General features: G+C 35.7%; 1 protein-coding gene across 1 annotated transcript; it reads right to left on the reverse strand.

Annotated features, from left to right (window-relative positions):
• Window positions 1–1,188: 1,188 nt before the first annotated feature.
• On the reverse strand, window positions 1,189–19,579 carry ACTR5 (actin related protein 5). Its single transcript, XM_039323707.1, has 9 exons — window positions 19,162–19,579; window positions 15,685–15,914; window positions 13,725–13,894; window positions 11,511–11,728; window positions 10,997–11,179; window positions 9,178–9,300; window positions 3,776–3,915; window positions 2,417–2,549; window positions 1,189–1,780 (listed from the first exon to the last, which is right to left on the reverse strand). Exons 1-9 carry the CDS (start codon window positions 19,543–19,545, stop codon window positions 1,523–1,525), a joined length of 1,839 nt encoding a protein of 612 aa, XP_039179641.1. The 5' UTR covers window positions 19,546–19,579; the 3' UTR covers window positions 1,189–1,522.
• Between the last annotated feature and the right edge of the window lie 28 nt (window positions 19,580–19,607).

Here is a 19,607-nt window from a genome sequence, read left to right on the forward strand (position 1 = left end):
TGGATTAATATTAATATTCCTATATTGGATTTACAAAACAAGCTGTCTGAAGAATTTTTTGAGAAGGGACAAGAAAAATATTAAAAGAAATGAAGTTCTGGGACATTATTTGAAGTGACTAAAAATCAAGATTTTTAAAAAGAATATAAAGTTGGTTTATATAATCAGGGTAAAAATAGATATTTTACTTATTTTTTATTTGTATCCCTCCTTTATTATGTTTACAAATAGCTCAAGACAGTGAACATATCCAACACACCTTCTTTCTCCTATTTTCCCCACAACAATCCTGAGAGGTGAGTTGGGCTAAAAGAGAATGACTGGCCCTAGGTCATCCAGCTGGCTTTCAAGGCAGGACTTGAATTCCTGATCTCCCGCTTTATAGCCTGGTGTCTTAACCCAGAGGTCCCCAACCGTTTGGGCACCAGGGACCAGTTATGATGGAGAAAGGTTGTTCCTCGGACCGGAGGGTGCATGGTTTTGTGTGCTGCCTATATCTTGCAGATGGGGCTTTGCTTGTTTGTGCGGACTGGTTGCTGGCATTCCGCAGACCGGTACCGGTCCAGGGACTGGAAGTTGGGGACCCCTGCCTTAACCACTAGACCAAACTGCCTCTCATATTGTTATCATCTACTTTAATTCTTTACTGTAACATTTAATGGACTTTTGCTGCTCAATATTGAAAGGATGATGAGATTTTTAAGGATTAGTATAATGAAAAATTGTTGATCCACTGAAGACAATAGAGATTTAAAAAAAAAATCCCCAATAGATACTGAATTTAGGACAAATCTTTGCTGAAAACACTATATGGCTACCAAGAATGGAGCTTTACTTGAAGCATGTTTAAATTGCTTTTTGGGGTAAGAATGATTTATTTTGATTCATTATGATGCCAAGTCACTAAAAATCTCCTATATGTTAAGAAAAGATAGCTAGACATTTACACCATTCCACATCGCTGAAAACTGTAATTTTGATAAGGTTATGTTCTTCCTAAATATCATTTTCTTTGGATAATGCTCCCTCTTCTGGACTAACATTGCCAGTGCTGCATTTTTCGCTACACGTATATGTGTATTCTTTGAGAATACTTGTTCTTCTTGAAACTCAGTACTGTTACTTTCCCCCTGGAAATTATTATATTGACATATTAACAATGAAATGAAATAAACCCAAGACAAGATATTAATGTTACCTACAGCCTTGGCAACAATTTATTAATATAAAACACATTATATGTTTGATTCAATGTGGCTAATGAGCATTTTCTCTGAAATATTCATTTTGTTTCTTTTACACCAAGAACTGATGTAGAGCCCCCTTTTTCCCATGGCAACCACAAACATATTACACTGAACATTTACTGCCATAGGAAAAAGAAAAAGCTTAGCTGTCTTTTTAGATATAGAAGTACCTTGACTGAGATGCCCAATCCATATCTTTGAAATGCAAATCCAATTCTGTAGACTGTCTTGTAGTTCTGGAAAGCAACATCCTTCATCCAAGAATAATATACGTATCACGTCTGCTCAGAGGTGCTGCTTGTGGCAGTCCCTGGCACTTTATTTGACGATGATGTTTCAGCAGTCCGTGGAACCTGCTTTGGGAGACGGATAGGCACATAGATATTGGAAGCGCTGTGTTCCTTAAGATATTCTCCACCTTTCTCTTCATAATCTTTCCTAGTTATCCAGCCTTCTTCTCGGTTCATGTACTCCAGTGCCCAATCCCGAGCTCCATACCATGCATCAAGAACAGGATTAGAAGCAAGGTGCACCTGCATGGCAACAAGAATATCATACTATAGAGACAATTAATAAGCAAAACTATTTGGTAGAAATAATTTCGAGAATTGTCCTTTCTTGCACGAAATGCTGTTTCTTAAGATGAACTTAGAAGGGATAGATAGGTTCTCATGAGAATGGCTCTTTATGAATTCTTTGGTCTTCACTTTCCTAGGGAGGTGGCTATGGGACTCCCCTCTTATAGAATTTTTTTCCTCCTGAAATGTGTTCTTATGTTGCTATGAATATAATAGCTTTCAATGGCTTTGATGTTTAACATTCCATCATTTATATTTGCACTTTAATTATTTGTGTACTTGTCAGTTGCTGTATACACACTAAAAGGAAAGTAGGATATATTTAAAAGCAAATATTTTTCAAACCTTCTGAAAATAAAATAATCTTGTTGGATAAAATCAAAGGTCCAACTGAATGCTTTTAGGAAGCTACTCGCAGTAACTGTATTAATACCAGCTGAGAGTCACATATTGGTGAGATGGGCAGCACAGAAATTAAATAAATAAATAGCATACAAAATCTGAACATATTTTGATGATGCAATGCTGAATATTTCACTATATAAAACTTTTGAATTTTCCCCTTCAATTGTGGCAAAGGCAATACTATACCTGAAAGGATGATTGGAATGGCCTCATTTCAAGCAATTCTTTCTGGATTCTAGCTTTCATTCCAGGATACATCACATTTCCACCAGTGAGGAAGACATTCTGGACAAGCTTTTCCTGTTGATCTTTAGAATATCTAAAAAAGAAACAAAAACCAACCCAGTTATTAAAACATTTAAAGCTCTTTTTGTCTGACAATAGACACAGCAATCTGCCAGTGTATAAGCAATAGCTTATTTCCCTTTCCGCTGAAGTATTACCTACATATCTCTACAACAAACTAAACCACCCTTTCTAACCTAGGTTTTTCAGATACTTATGTGAAGCCCATGTGATTATTGCTGAAAATTCAGAAAGTTAAAGGGCACCCAGATTGGCTTAAATTTTAAAGACTTCCAGAGTATGAAGCTGTGAAGTGCAATGCTTAGAATTCAAAGATAAAAAAGGCACTAAAGAGCATGTAAGGGTGCAACATGGCACTCATTTGCACCTTAAAGTAATCAAATCTTAGGATCCTTGTGGCTGTTCTCTGCAGGGAAAAAAAGCATACTTCATTCCATGTTTGCTACAAAATTTGCTTCTCAGCTTTAGGCCTACAAGTATTTTTTTAAATCAAAGTTTGATTTTTTTTATTTTCTTTTTTCCTGATTTATAAAATCTTCCCAGATGATAAAAGCTTTTTTAAAGTAATTTCTTTCTTCTTCATCAGTTGCAATGGCAAATAATAATTGTAAATGGTTATAGTGAACCTCAGATTTCAACTCTTCCCCATTCTTCCTCTGCTTTCCTTATCTGAAAGAACTAAGTGTGCTTGTGATTGTGGTAGGTCTCACTTTTTTCTTGTAGCACTAATCTAGTCTAGCACAACTTCTAAACACAATTGCTATAAAAGTGACACCCTGAACAGTATTTTTACACAACAGCAGAGTGTCACCGAAGGTATCAAGTATATATTTCTATATTACTCTTATATATTTTCTTGGAAATATACTCCATGTTATGCTCAGAGTAGTTTACAAAGCATATATTATCACACAATGCTTTGCTAAATGTGTAACTTGGCTTTCTCAGAATCTGCAAATGCAAACCCTCTTCTCTTATTTAAAAAATAGTATGAAAACTAATCTGAAAATAAATAAGCAAATACCACATTTATTTACCTAACTTATAATCAATCCATGATTAATTGAACTATGATTTGTTGAACGAATGCAACTGCCAGAGTTTGCACAACACATTGAGGCAAAGCTAGTTGAGTGCATGTTAATTCACTGTATTATTCCAAGCATCCTTCTCTGAACTGAAAACATATTCTTAAGTTCACCAATTTAAGTTAGGAATTCAGGAAGTCTGTACTTTTACCTGTCCAAGACAAACTGCATGGTTTCTGCTATCCCAGCCTGTTCTTCTCCTATTAGGGATGGCTGAAAGACAATTTCAGGAACTCGGATTCTCTCTGTGCCAAGAAAGAGCTGATGATACTCTGCCAGATTAAACACAGGCTGTAAAAACATGAAGATTCAGGAGAACAATGCTTTAGAATATACTGTCTCTTCTCAAAGCACTTTATCAGAGTTAAGATTTAGATTGGTCAAGCTCCTGTGTATTTTATTTCCTTCCCTCATACATGTCAGATTTTCTTTTTACAGTGCAGTCTGTTCGTAGCCATTCTACCTGATGGCAAAAAAAGAGAGAGATCTGAGAACACAGTCCACTGCACTGGACTGAGCTGCTTGGCTTCTCTTCAAGAACACCTTCTACTTAGTCATTTGGGATGTTATGAAAAGCCAGGCCTGCATTTACCTCTTTCTGTATTTTCCTCACATGCTGTGCTCCCCTTTTTTTCTCATTGTTTCTATATTTGCAGGAAGGAACGGTATTTTTAAATGTCTGTTGTGGTGCTGTAGAAATAAGTAGTTTAAACTAGGGCTGCTACACAACATAATAATTTCTCCAAAACTTCATTAGCATCTTTAACTGTGCTCATAATTAGACAGCACTAAGAACTTTTAAAAATCAACTCCTTGGATTGTTAATTTAGTTTTGGGTCTTACCAGAAGATTTAAATTTCTTTTACATAGGGCTTTTTTTCTCACAGAACGCCCAGAACGGAATTCCGGCACCTTTTTGGGATGGAACCTTGTAGGGTAGGCAAGGCGGGTTGTATGACGTGTGTGAATTCCGGCACCTTTTTTTTTTTTTTACAAAAAAAAGCACTGCCTTTACAGAACAAGATGATTCACTTGCTGTGATAATGACGACAATGTTATAACTTCATCTCTTTGCTCTAATTTGCAAGGCATTGATAGGATAAGCTATGTTGCAGGCCTGTTTCTGATTTGTGCAATAATTTAATAAAATGACAGAAATAATTTGTTGCAAAGAAAATTTGGAAATCTTACCATGTGAACATTTCTACCTGACAATCTTAATTGTAACCACTATAGGGTATTTACATATCTAGAAAATTAGATATAACAATTACATAAATATTTCTTCTGTCAATAAAAATTATTCAGAAGCAGGATTACAGTAATTGAATCAAGACTATATACTAGACCTGGTCTTATAGATTAAAAATTACATACAGGAACATTACACTCTTATTTGCCCAATTAAGACAGAATTTTTTTAATCTTATCTCTGCCTTTGAAGAAAAGGACAATAGCAATATAAATAATACAACAGAGCAAGCATGATCCGAAAGCAATCAGATATGATAAGCCTGGATTGTACTGAAAAGATATGATTTGTAACACAAAGCTATGGCTAAATCTTAATACTATTTAGAGAAATTGCAATGTCCTCCAAAGCCGTTCTGGCTGGAAATTAAGTGAGTCTGGCATATTTGAAGAACAGTAAGTTGGGGAAAGGCAATTTCAATCTATATTTTTAGAATTAGTATTGCATGATTTTTGTTTCTCCCTTGCTTACCAGTCTTTTCTAAGTGGAAATTTTTATGGCTGAAATTCTATATGTTTTGCCATCTAAAAGCTAACAGCTGAGTGACAAGCAGAAATTCACAGTGTGTTTTACACAGCATTTAAGAATAGAATTGCAGCTTTTGAAATCCTCAGCCGTTAGGCTGAAATGCAGGAAAAGTACTGTACCTAATAATGTTATTGCCACTGAAGTATCCAGGGTAAAGTTACACCAAATGAATTTCTGACTGCTACACACAACATTTGTGCCCCTTCAACTGAAACTGAATAACCCATTTGCTTCATGATGTCCTCAGCTAAAAAATGGTAAAAAGCAAACAGCAATGCTGTGCCCTAAAAGTATTGAAGTTACAAGAAGCAAAATGAAGGTGATCCTAATTCAGACAGAAACAATCACAACAAGATTGCTGAAGGGCAAAGGCTCTTGAGGGGAAAAAAATCCAACCTGTCCCAGAAGCAAGAAATTAAATAATTCACTTGTTATGGTTGCTCTCTATTTTCCAGGCATCTTTTCTTGTCTGTCAGATCCCTTCTCACCCCAGAAATAAAGATAAAAAAGGACAGAGGAAACTGAAACTATAGGGGGAGTACTATATTCTCCCCTTCTTTTTCCCACAAAATCATTATTTTTAACAGAATGAAAAAAATAATAAAAGCATGCATCACAACAATATTAAACAACGTTACAGTACTTATATTAATACTGAAATAACAAAGAAATAATACTAATTTCTCACTGAATTACTTTCTTTTACTCACAGCATCTGCTTCTACTTCCTGACATTTTGACACTTTTCCCTTGGCAAGAACACACATACGTAACTAGTATGTTTCCCAGTACTTCCTTCATACCAGACACCATTTGTAACCTCTGGATTTCACAGTTGTTTTTGGTTAAATTATTACAGGAAATTCCCTTTGTCTTCCATGTTCACCAACCAGGACTCAAAAATATTCATCCACGATGTCATAACACAGCCAACATGATTAAATCTAGTTATAGAAGGCATGGCTGCCCTGAGACTTCCAGCTCTGATTTCAATTGCATACAAATAGATTCAACAAAAGAAAACAGCGGACGAATTGCTTTCTAAACATATGTCTGTTAATATGATTCAGCCAACACTTATGCTTATCTCTTCCTCTCACCCTATCCCTGGCACAGCCGATTGGAGAGAGATTTCAAGAGAGTAAAGCTATTTAGTCTTCTACACATTGAGAGCAATGCAACTGCATGAGCAGTGGAAAGAGTCAGGTAAAGGAGAGACTTATCTACAAAAATCACTTCCTTCCCTTCTCCACAAAGCAAAGCAATTGCAGAGAGAGAGATTCCAGTGAAGTACTGTAAGCTGTTTGCTCTTCTACACATCAAGAGCAATGTGATAGCGCCAGCAGCCAAGGGCTCAGAGCCACGGGCATCCTATGCAAACAACTCACAGTATCCTTTCCTGCTGCCAGTACAATCACATTATGAGGGGAAAGAGTCAGGCAAAGAAGAGATTTCATATAGAAATCACTTGCTTTTTTTCCTCTTCCCTCTTGTGGAGCAGAGAGATTGGAGAAAAAAAGATTTTAAGAGAGTACTGTAAACTGCATAATATGCCTACAGCTCCCAGCCCAGGTCTACAAGTGTGATTGTGTTGCTTTCAATGTGTAAAAGAAACAAGCCACTTACTTTCTTGCAATTCCTACATCTCCAATCTTTCTGTTCTGCAAGGGGGGGGGGGAGAAAAAAATCCAAATGTCAGGCATAAGGCAATGCAAACTGATTGTAATAGTTATAATGCTACTGAGGGACATTGTGAAGGTCATAAATGGGCTGTATATTTATTTTTTTCAGCACTGTTGTAACTTTGAATGGTTGCTGAATAAATGGTTGATAAGTGAGGAGTACCTGTACTGCATTTGGAGTTCAATGTACTGAATAATAGCATAGCAAGATGGAGGCCACTGCTCTGACAAAGTCAGCAGAAGGATTACATTGGACCTGTCCTTGTGACCAAAAAGTCTGTGAAGTTCTAAGCTCAGCAGTTCTTGTGAAAATAGAGGTTTAATCCTCCTTTAGCAAAGAAAGCCAACTTGATCATTTTGGACCAGTCTCAGCCCAATCCAACTCACAGGACTGTTATTGTGGAGAAAGCAGAAGGAGCAAGCATTATGTACGCTGCCTTAAGCTATACAAAATAAAGGTGGGATATAAATACATATAGATACATGCAAAAATACCCCTACCTTCTCAGGAGCAGCTGCTGAAAGGGAGAGAACTTTCAGCCTGAGTGGTTTATTTTCTTGTCTTACTTACTTACTAATATATTTATTTAGATATTTTTATCTTGTCTTTGTTTAGAAATAATTCAGGGCAGTGGACATACATAATAATACTTCCTCCTCCTATTTTCCCCAGAACAACAATGCTGTGAGATGGGTTGAGCTGAGAGAGTGACTGACCCAAGATCAGTCAGTCGGCTTTCACGCCTAAGGCAGGACTAGAATTCACAATCTCCTGTTTTCTGGATCAGCAGCCTCACAACTATACCAAACTGATTTTAAAACAAGCAGATTCTTTGAGATCTAGCAATTTCTTATTTCCTATGAAATTTCCATATGCAAGGATGTACAGAAAGACATTCACAAAGAAACCTCTTTATTGTCCAACAATAAAGCTCAAGAAAAGGATGTCTACTGCCTTGTCTGCAAAAGTTTTTTTTTCCTTCAACCTAAATTTAATACCAGGAAATAAGATAATTATTTTCTGGAGGACAGGCATTCTTCAGCTGTGACTAAACTGTTAACTATGGAAAACTGTTCTTCCAATGTAGTTGGGCTTTTAGAACTTGCACTAGCAGACAAATTGAAGTTTTTATTTAAAAAAAATCTGCCACAGAGATATCAAAAGAGAAAGCCACAAATAAATCCAGATAAATTTTCAAAGGTCATAGAATGCCCTTAGCTTTTAAGGTTGCCGAGCATCACAATGGAGACGATGGAAAATGAACAAGGCTAGAAGTCTGGAGGTGGTTTGTGGATTTTTTTTTTTTTAAAAAAATCACTGGTAAGTTTATGTGAGAGCTTATACTGTAGATTTTGAGTGTACCAATTTCAAAGAGTGGGAATGGTAGTAATTTTCAGAAGCAGCAATCAGAGATGGCTCTGATATCTCCAAAGATGAGATTCAGTAGTTGCATATAGCCCTGGAGTCTTAACCTATTTACCCATAAACTACCGTTCTTATTATTGTCATTATTAGTTTTTTATTCTGCCTTTTTATATATAACTCAAGCTGGCAAGCACACCTAATTCTCCTGCCTTCTTTTTTCCACAAAGCAACCACCTGGCTTTCATGCCTAAGGAAGGCCTAGAATTCACATTTCCTGCTTTCTAGGACAGCACCTTAACCACAACACCAAACTTTTTAACAAAATGGGCACACTGTGATTTAGCAATGTTCTCTATATTTCTCAGAACGGATGACCTAGAACTTCTTTTAGATGAATCATACAAAGGTTTATTTGAAGAAAATTTCATAGAGTTTAATAGAATTCATTTTCAGCATGCAGAATTGAAATTTCAGTTTAGAAAGACAGGAAGCCTTTCTTACCAAACACAATCTCAGTTTGTCAATTCTACAATTTTAGATTATGACAGTTCCAACTTTACTATGAAAAAAAAAAATCTATCTAACATTACCCTTCCTCCTTCCCATTTTCTCTCTCTCTCCAACTTATATGCCACCCATCTCTTCCAACTTAACTGACTGGATTTCAGAAAGCAAGTAAGCAAATATTTATTTGAAATTGAGAGTGTGTCTACTTAAAAACAAACCTGTACTGTGGAAACTGGTTTTTCAACTTCAGGTTGCTCCTCAGCAAATAAAGGGTCAAAATCATTCACACTTTCTACGTCTTCCATGGATTGTTCACTGCCCACTGGATCAAGGTCAGGAATCTTGGAAGAAAAAAATGTTACAAGTTATTCCAAGAAAAACAAAACACATAAGATATGTGTTAAGTTCTAAAAGATGTTACAACCAATTAACTAAACCAATACCTTTCCTTTTTTTCTGAAAAAAAAGGCAACTATTCTTAAAGTTCCAAATTCAGTAAATCTTATTTCCTTCAGAGTGAAGTTCACACTAAAGTCTTTGACAGCAGGTTTTCATATTTCCAATTATTTTAAAAGGACAAGCTCGATGTTCCAGCATTGTTCCTCTGTTCCAAACCGTGGTCATTTCATTTCAAGCAGTCTCTAATAGGGTTAACCTAATTATCAAGATGCCTCAAAGTTGTTGTATTTTTAAACTCACCAGTAGATTAATTAAATATTTCATCCTCATTCCTGTTCACCAACTTTGGTAAATAAACATTTGTTAGCCAATTAATATAGGAATTTTAGAAAATTGGAACTTTTAGCTGCAACAGTTAGTTATTATTTTATTTATATCATTTTTTAAAACCAACCATCTCCCACATAGAGAGTTTCTGGAGGTTACTATCCCAAAGGACAACACAAAAGAATGTGAAGGAACTAATGTATGAATCCACATACATAGTGACTAAAAATATTATCAAGTAAATCTTTACTAGATTAGGTTTTAAATCTATGGTTAGTTATTTAGAGCTATTATGCAACATCGGGGTTGGGAATTCCATTCCAAGAATGTACTTTTTCAATTGCATTCCAAATATACTATTTTAAAGGTGGCAAATATGAAAAAAGTAATCCTCACAGCTTAAAATAAAAATTTACATAAAAATAGATATTAAACATTCATTTGAATGTAAGCAAAATGCACACATTAAAAATGTATTGCTTGAAAGATGATCATAACTCTTTTCCCCCAAAGATATGCAAAAAGCATTTAAGAAAAATGTTCAAGGAAACAAACCTATATAGCAATAATAAAAAAGGAATTTAGCTGCTATGAAAAACAGAGGCTCAGAATCAGGCCTGCAAAGCTGTTAGCTACCCATGAATATCCACATACATTTATGTTCATGGTCACATCCTACTTTTTTCTACTCCCTTTGTCATAACTTGACACAATAGTTCTAGCAATTGCATGAGTCTAATTTTAGCAAGAATCCTTGTACATATAAACTATTTTATAAGGTTCAGTGATGGCAATTCTGCTAAGTATACCTATTGAACTAAATATCTCAGAACTAGTAGAGCGTATATGTAACTACTTTGTTCCCATTTCTTCAATCATTATTACACTGTCTGTTCTAATGTCCACCTGTTTTCAGTGTCCTGAGCTTTTTCTGATAGTGAAACATGAGTGATTGGGAACAATAGTAAAAAGAGAAACTTGTCACACTTCCAACTTAAACAGGCTTTATCTTCTGATCTTTTGGCCTTAAATAGGTGTTATTTAATATGTGAATAAATCAGTTTTTCTCAAGAATGCTTCCCCCCCCCCACAAAACTCTCTAAGCCTACTGGAATACATTTGTTTTTCAGAAAAAAAGTTATTGCGTACCATCGTCTTGTCATGCTGCAAATGAATTAAGAACAGAATTAAAGATGACAAAACAAAAAGCAGCAGGAGAGAGAAATGTGTGCACTTGTGTGAAGTTGCAGTACAACCAAGAGAACAAAGTCTTGAAACTGTTTTCCATATATTGATTCCTATACATGGTACCTCTGGTTTGTTGTCCACAACATCCACTTCAACGCTAACTTCTGCCTGGAGGACTTTCTGCTTAGTTTGCTCAATAGCCAAACTTAGCTTGTGGATATAAGACTGGAGTTCCTCAGCAGAGTCCATGTTCAGTTCCATCAATGCTTTGTGAAACTGATCCACCTGACCATCTTCTAGCAGTTCCTACAAAAGGAAGCATTAAAAAGAATCTACTGTTAATCTGCTATAAATCATTAACCTTCACCATCTATTTTCTATTATAACTAAGGCAATTCTTGCAGAAAATTACATCTGTTGTTTGGAAAAAAGAAGCAAGTTGATTTTTAAATAAGTGACTTGTTATTTGCTGGCAATTGTGTAACATCTTTAATTCCTTCCTTGAAATAATATGAAAATGACACTCTGAGAACAAATATTTTACTGAGAATACAATTCCAAGAATAATCCTCCCTCAACTTCTCATTTTTCACTTCCTCCAAACTAAAACTACAACTCCAGCAGTGCATTGAGTTACCTGAACATAAAGAAGCCTCTCTAGTCTCTCTTGATCCAGCTGAAGCTTTTCTTCTCGACGGCGAGCATTAAGTTCCTGAAGTCTTCGCAGTTGTTGCTGCCGTCGCTCTTGCTTCTCCTCAGACGTTACTGTACTCCCAAGGAGTTTATTTGAAAAAGGCAGCTGCATCTTATGCACATTGTTCTCGTAGTATTCAGGTGATCGCCATTTGTGCATCTCTATTCAAATATTTTTAATATTTGATATTTAGTTTTTAAATCATAGTAATAATTTTTGCTCAGAGATAATCAATAATCTCCTATGCAAATGCCCTGAGAAATTATGGAAAAGCGAAGTAGGATTTTTTGGGGGGAAGGGATGATAGGAGAGAGACATAAATAAATTACCTGCTGTGGGAAAACCTATATGTCTTTTATGATAGATCTTGCACCAATCCATATGAGAGAAGAAACAGGAAATTTTGTATCTATCTGATGTCAGAAAACAGAAATTGGAAAGTAGAAACTTCAGGGCAAAATACTATTTCCTGAGAAAATTCCAATGGAAACCAAGAGGCCAGAAAAGGCAAACAGCAGGCAATAATGAAACTTAATAATTGGTATGATAAAAATTGGAGAAACACTTCTTCTCATTTTCTTATAAAATGGCCTTTATAAAGCCAACTATTAATCAAATAGCATGATTCATTCACCTTCAACAGTTTAGGATCTAACTAAACTAGTCCTTCTTAGATCTCAAATAAAAGGTCATAAGTAGGTTCTTCCACTGATTTCAAGGGAATCAAATATGGATCTAGCCCACTGTGCTTTATTATTATTACTGGTGTTTTATTGCATAATTGCACATTGCTGGGCAGTTCACAAACCTAAATCATAGCTGAGCAACATCATAAATTAACAACATGACACTAGTAAAAGAACATTTCAAAGTTTTAAAAAAGCATGCTGCCAGACAGATGGCAGAAAAGAGCAGTAGTTAATCTTTAGAGACTTGTCAGAACAGCCATGTTTTAACAGCTTTCCAATAATGCCAAAAGTAGAATTCAAATGGATTTTAGGATGGGTGAAGTATCTTATATCCAATTGGTAGCATAATTAGAGCACATCCACCAAAGTCAACACTTGAAATTAATTAAGTCCAGCTTAAGTTCCACTGTTTTCAACAAGTCTGTTCTAATTATGTTGTTGGATCTAAACAATGATGAAAGTAAAAAACTTTGAAAATAAAATATTAATTTATATACTGTAATTATATATATTTTAATTATGAGAAAGACTCTTGGCAGTTTACAAGTTTTCATATTGTATATTTTATAATAGAAGTATATCAAATCACTAATGATATACAGTAAGTTAAACAAAAATATTAAAAAATGAAACAATCTACCCAATTCCAGTATTACTATATTAATCATTTGGCTTTATGTTTATTCTTAAAATATAAAATCTCAACAACATATAACAACATGCAGTATATTGGTGATTGTTTTTACAATACAAATACAATTTTTCAGTGAACTCATTTTTCATCTCTATTTACTCTAAATATATTTGTTGATTTAACCAAGAATATGTATTTAGCTGCTACACCCTGTTTGCTGAACTTCCTGGATTGAAGAACCATTCACAGAGTTTGTTGCAATAATTAGTTGTAGAATTATGAAATCAATATATGAAATCAAAGCATGTTAAAAGATTTATATTCTTTAGATAAGGCTGTGGTTATTTTATCCTATTCACTGAAATTACATTGGCTGCATTTATATTAAGACATCATTTATTTAACTGTGGTTTTGGAATAAGCCATTATGGCTGATTTACACAGCAGGGTTACCTGGCCCTTTAATGGAATGTAACTCCAACCAAAACCAACTGTGCTCTCCCATTTAGTTTAGAAGACTCCTGGTTACAACTAATTTCTATTTTCTTTTGATTAAAAGGATATTGGCTTTTTGTGAAAAGCTAGTACTACTAAGCTATTGCTTGATGGAACTAAACTAAAATATTATGGTTTTGGATGCTGTAATAATTACATATGTTCTAATGCCTTATTCAGATTTGCAAACAAGATCAAAGCAACCTGCAATTTTAGATACTTTCCTATCTCTTTAGTAATATAAAAAATTTTTTAAGAATGCCAAATGCTGTGTTTTACAAAATCAGATAACACAAAGGAAATAAAGCTGCATGATAACAATTGACAGCAATGCCTTACCTTCTTTGTAATCTTCGGCGATATAGCTGTGCTCATGGAGTATTTCTTCCACACGGCTGAGCGTGATGGCAGCAAAATGCCCTGGATATTTCAGTTGCAGGAGACGCTGGAGATAAAGAGCTGCCTGGCTTCCTCCAAGATTTATACGCTTACAGTTTCGTGCATCTAACCTAACAATTCATAAAAATGGAGGAAAAATTAGGCTGTATAGAATAGTTTCATTCTTTCTATTAGAATCCAAGTTCTAAAGACTTTTCAAGTAGCCATTTATGTCATGTCACTCTCATCATCAACATTGGTTGATTTTCACCCATACAGTGGAAAGTCTTAAGAAATCTTCATTACTTGTGTACACAGAAATAATTAAAATACACTTAAAATATCCCAATTCACAAAAAAATAAATTATGCTTAAAATAAAAATTATTCAAGAGAGAGAATCCAATTGAATAGAAGAAAACTATATTTAATCCAGTCCCCAAGGGCTATATGAGAGATTTAAGACAACTAAGAAAAAGGATTGATTTGGTTCTCACCCTCTGGCAGGGCATTAAATTGAGTGAGTCAGAAAAATGATAAGTAGCCAGTGTAAGCGATACAGAACAGAAGAATCAAAATTAATTTCTTCTAAGTATTTTAACTGCCATATTTTGTACCATCTGAGATGTTTAGCACAACAGATTATAACAATGAAGTTGAATATCATAAATATTCAAACTAAATAACTAAAAAGCATAGTATTATTTAAATAAAAACACTGCTAATCTCGAAAATTACATGTATCGTGCTATATCATAACAATACTCTAAACACTGTTCAACAGACTTCAATGGCTATATTTATTCAATACAAGTTTAATAATAATTATTCATTGAGTATTCAATAAACTTGAATACTCAATGTATAATATAGCCATTAATAAACTTCAATGGCTATATTATACAACACACCAAGGCAAAACCATAGAAACCATTATAATGTTTAGCAGAATATAATGCAAATAAAGTACTGTACTTCCACTGAGATGAGAACATTCTCTAACATGCAGATTTCAATCGTATCTAGTGCATATTTAAGGTTGCTCGTTTCCCATTAAACATAAATTGCCCACAAAGGCTTATCTAGGGTTTTTCCATTACTTCTTGAAATAAGGAGGTGAAAAAAAAAGAATGACATTGTGCCAACTTGTCAATTCATATTTCTAATTTATGTTAACATGTCCATGCAGATTGGGACATAACAACAAGGACAATATGTCACCCTTCAGTATACTTCTGATATCACAGGCACCTCATTCCTGCCCCCCAGTACACAAAATAAAACATGTTGGTCTTTTTTTTGCATTTGGGGAATTTCTTTAAGCAGCAATAAAGTAATTTGCCTTACAGCACACATTTTACCTAACTTTTGAACTCCCTTTTAAAAGACCCCTCAGCATTCCAGCACCACTTTTGGAGTGTGGACATCAGTATTTATTTTATTTATTAAATTTGTTTATTGCCCATCTCACCTCAAGGTGACAAAAATGCCACATGTATGGTGCATCCCTAGAAAAAAAAGCTGTAATTCTGTAATGTAAATATTAAAAAGATGTATTCAAAAAAAAAGACAAAACCTATAGATAGCTCAAAACCTGATGCAACAGAAGTAAGGCAAAGATTTCTAAAACACAACCTTCCATACTTCCTATAGAACTGAACTCACACCCAAGTGTGAGCACCCAAGTCCCAATGAGAAATATAACAAAGAAAAGCATCTTAACTAATTCTATCAAAGATCAATGAAAGAATTCAGGAGGACAGCGTCAGGCTTCTCTCCATTCTTCAGTGAAAGTTATTTATCAAGGCACCTACTATCCCAAAACCCAGGCCAGAACTTTAAATTGCACACACAACAAAAAGGATAATTATTCGTAATTCATGAAAAAATTAAATTCTATAGGTATATAAGAAATAACTCACCTGCCATCTAAAACTGGTAAAATATGAGTACACTGGTATCCAGAAGAAACTATGAGACCACTGCAAGGCCAGCCTTGCCTTTTGTTATGATAGAAACTGTACAAGCTATCCACACCATAAGAAACCTTTGGAACCTGATAACATTCAAACAGGAGCTCTGACATCATTTGCCTTGAATAGAGAGGGTTGCAGACAGCCTCCGTTATTACAACTGGATGGTCAACACAGCTCTACAAAATTAAGATAGAAGTGACAATCTGTGAATCCTCAACAAGACAGATTTAAGAAAGATCAGTATAGCCAGGCTCATACGTAGGGACAGTGAAGGGTGATAAAGTGATCACTTCTACACTATGACATCGTCAAATGACATAACAAACATATGTACATTAGATTTCATGATGCACATGCCATCATGTTGATGTCATTGATGTTTATTACAAATGCCTGCAATTAGAGATTTAAAAATTTAATATTACATGTAATAACATAACCCCAACACATAGTATCTTGCTAAGTATTACTTATTATTACTTATGTGTTCTTCCACAGATATGAAAACTAAAATATACATTAATAAATATGGAAGTAATATATTTTTGTAGAAGCGTAATCTGCATACTGCAAATTCTATGCACCATTCAACAAAAAAGCTTGTGCTTCTTATACAGTATATGCAACACTTACAAAACGAGAATTATGCTGTTCTGATACTTGAATAATGTACTCTTTCTTGAAAATAGGAATGTTTCATAATTAAACTTTTGCCCACAAAGGCTCTGGACTGGCTAAGTTACTCTACAGATTAGCCATGTAGAGAGCAATTTGGCAAACTGGGCATTTGCATCTTTCCATTAATTTAATCGCTGGGAAAATGCATGCACAATATAACTCTAATCTCATTCCAACTCTTTTAGAGCACATTTTTTGCCCAAGGCTCAGGTACTACTTTTATTTTTTATAGAACAATATGGATTTGTGAATTAAGATGCTAGGATAAGATGCACCTGAGCTCTTTGTAAAAATATTTAATATACACCAAAAGGGAAAAAACGTTTTTATGATTTGGAAGGTGTCTAATTCCAAGGACTGACAATCCTGCATTTCCACATAATTTATGCTATCATTTATTCTCCTCTCTCTTAAGTGCAGAATATACAATATATATATTGGTATTCTTTTCTACAAACTAAGTGTGATGCCTGGGCTACCCATTCTAGCCTGCAAACAATTTCAACCTGCAAACAATTTCAACCATTTGACACCATCTAATGGTTACCTGATTTTTGCAGGCCAGCCCTGCAACATTATATTTTGCCCAGATGGCTACACTGGTGTACTAGAAGCTCTGACACATTCTTTAGCAACTCTTCTTTGACTTCATTTGGGGGGAAAGTGTGAGAAAAGACTGCATTGCTGCTGTTCATGAGACAGAAATGATCATTGTACTTTAAGTAATGCCCTGATTCAATTTTTGACTATTGATGAATTCCCTTCAAATGAAATTAAACAATGAGTGCAGGCTGTTCATGATGCTAACTGTGGGCATTAGTACTAGGTATCACTGGAACAAAAAATATAAAGATAGTGAAGAGCTGATTTATGTGACCAAAAATAAAACAGATAATCTGTGGCAGCAACCATCGTGTTTTATATGAGAAAAGATGAACTAATTAAGGGCAGCTGATGAATCACTCAAAGAGAAATTGTTGTCAAGTTTGGCATTTTCCACAAACATGTGTCAAATTCTTGACTTTTTGAATACCATAAAGTTCATGCAAGAGGATTTTTTACATGATGATAGCACAGATGAAACCTTTAACAGCTGTCAGCAATTGTCATGTATGAAAGTAATACTAATAATATTAATAATAGCATTATTAATACCTGTGTTGTTACAATAACATGAGCCTATTATTATGACCAAAATAGGGTCGGTTCCTAACAAATCATAAAGCTTTACCTTTGAAGAAAAGAAAAATACTAAGTCCAGGTTGCAGCAGGAAAACTGAGGTACAGATGTTAGTAATGTAAATGGTATTATTCACATGGTGAAATTGACAGCACTATCAACTTGGAGTTCTACATTGCAACACTCAACACCTTGAAACAACAATTAACTGGAGTTTAGAAGCACAAGAAGGTGTGACAATGCCAGGCCTCATACCCCACAAGCCACTCAAGAGCCAACTTGATGTAGTAGTTAAGGTGCTGGCCTAGAATCTAGGAGACTTTGGGCCAATCAGTCTCTTTCATCCCAATCGACCTGTTGTTGTGGAGAAATAGAAGATAGGAATGTTAGGATATGCTTACCACTTGAGTTAACCAAATATACAAAAGGTGGGAGTAATAGTAACTGTAAGGTTGATCTCCCTGTTTTATACCATTTGCCATATAGTCCAGATTTGGTGCCCTGCAAATTCTACCTTTTTGGAAAATTGAAGGAATATCTCATGGGTGTTTGTCTGACTCAAATTAAAAGATCAAAAAGGACCATAGAGTTCTTCAATAACAGTTTTAAGAAGTTTGTCCACTGTTCCCAAAAGTGTAGCAAACAGATGATTATGTGGAAAAGTATATGCAGGTTATAAAAGAGTTCATTTATTATTAATATATTTGTATCCCACCTTTATTATTTTTACAAATATCTGAAAACAGTGAACATGTCCAACATACTTTCCTATTTTACCCACAACAAGAAATGATTGGCCCAAAGTCATGCATCTGGCTTTCATAGCAAAAGCAGGACTTTAACTCATGGTCTCTAGTTTTCTAGCTTGTTGTATTAACCACTAGATCAAACTGGCTCATTTCAAGAAGTCTTTTCCTTATTTATTAAAACATCCTATTTAAACTGAAATTTTAGAGAAGGGGGTGTTATTTTTCATTTAACCCTTATAAATGTAATGTTATGTTCTATACATATACAAAAGATGCTCCAAACGTGCTTTAACAAGATAATGCTTTTATGCATCCTTTTTAATATATAATTCAAGGTGGTGAACATACTTAATATATAATACACATAATCCTTCAGATCTTGAATACACATCTGTAGTTCAGAGCCCACTTCTATATTCCTGCTTTTGCTATCTGACCAGCCCATACCCCTGAAGAAAAGCCTTATGTGTTTGGAAGAATATTTTGTTGTTGCTGTTTTAAGGACACTTACCGGTCTTACCCAAGTTACTAATTTGTATGTTCCAGTCTTACTGAACTTATAGTCACTGAGGAATGAATTCTATTGAACATCAGTTAGTGAGGCAATACGTGGACCCCGCGCAGGAAATTTTGTTGAGCCAAAGAGAGGCCTTCGGTGCAAATCTCACCGCTCACTCCATTTCCTTTACGTCCCGGCAAATCAACGCAAGCGGTTGCCGTTAGCCCTATCACAACTGCGCTGCGAGTCAAAACCGGCGCAAAGCTTCTCATCTATCGCGGCTGAATCAACAGGCACGCAAGTTCTGCCTTCCTTACCTGCGAGGAGACGCCCAGGCGCTGGAAGCCGTGATCAAAGAGTTGCTCTTGCAGCTCCATCTGAACAGGCACGTTGCGGTCGAAAGGAGAGCGGAGGAGCCATCGGAGGGGCTCGGGGCTGCCCAGATCGTTGCCCACCTGTGTTTCCGAGCCAGCGCCGCCGCGAGCTCCCCGACTTCGAGCAACTAAGGAGCGGAACTGGAGCAAGGGCTCGCCAGGCACCGCGGCGTGCGGGCAGGCCCAACCCAAACGCAGCTGGAACGAACCGTTATCCAGCACCAGAGGAACCGGAGCCGGCAGGCGCACCGCCGCATGAGCCTCCAGCATCGGGTCCGGGTCCCAGCGGACGTCGCGGAACGGGAACACGCCTCCGGCTGCCTCCATGGCGCGAGAAATAATTTGCCGCCAGTCAGGTCCCTCCCCGTCTTTTCTCCGACTCGAAACAA

The sequence above is a fragment of the Crotalus tigris genome, unplaced genomic scaffold (assembly GCF_016545835.1).
Source record: "Crotalus tigris isolate CLP2741 ecotype Arizona unplaced genomic scaffold, ASM1654583v1 scf7180000024281.4978605, whole genome shotgun sequence".
Classification (NCBI taxonomy): domain Eukaryota; kingdom Metazoa; phylum Chordata; class Lepidosauria; order Squamata; family Viperidae; genus Crotalus; species Crotalus tigris.

Bases quoted from the DNA above. Each gene is read 5' to 3' on its own strand.
- ACTR5 (XM_039323707.1), bottom strand. From the start codon at position 19,545: ATGGAGGCAGCCGGAGGCGTGTTCCCGTTCCGCGACGTCCGCTGGGAC. The intron at 15,915-19,161 runs GTAAGGAAGGCA...TTAATTTTGTAG, and splicing joins GCCTGGGCGTCTCCTCGCAG to AGCTGTGTTGACCATCCAGT. The intron at 1,781-2,416 runs GTATAGTATTGC...GTTGCCATGCAG, and splicing joins CATTCCAATCATCCTTTCAG to GTGCACCTTGCTTCTAATCC.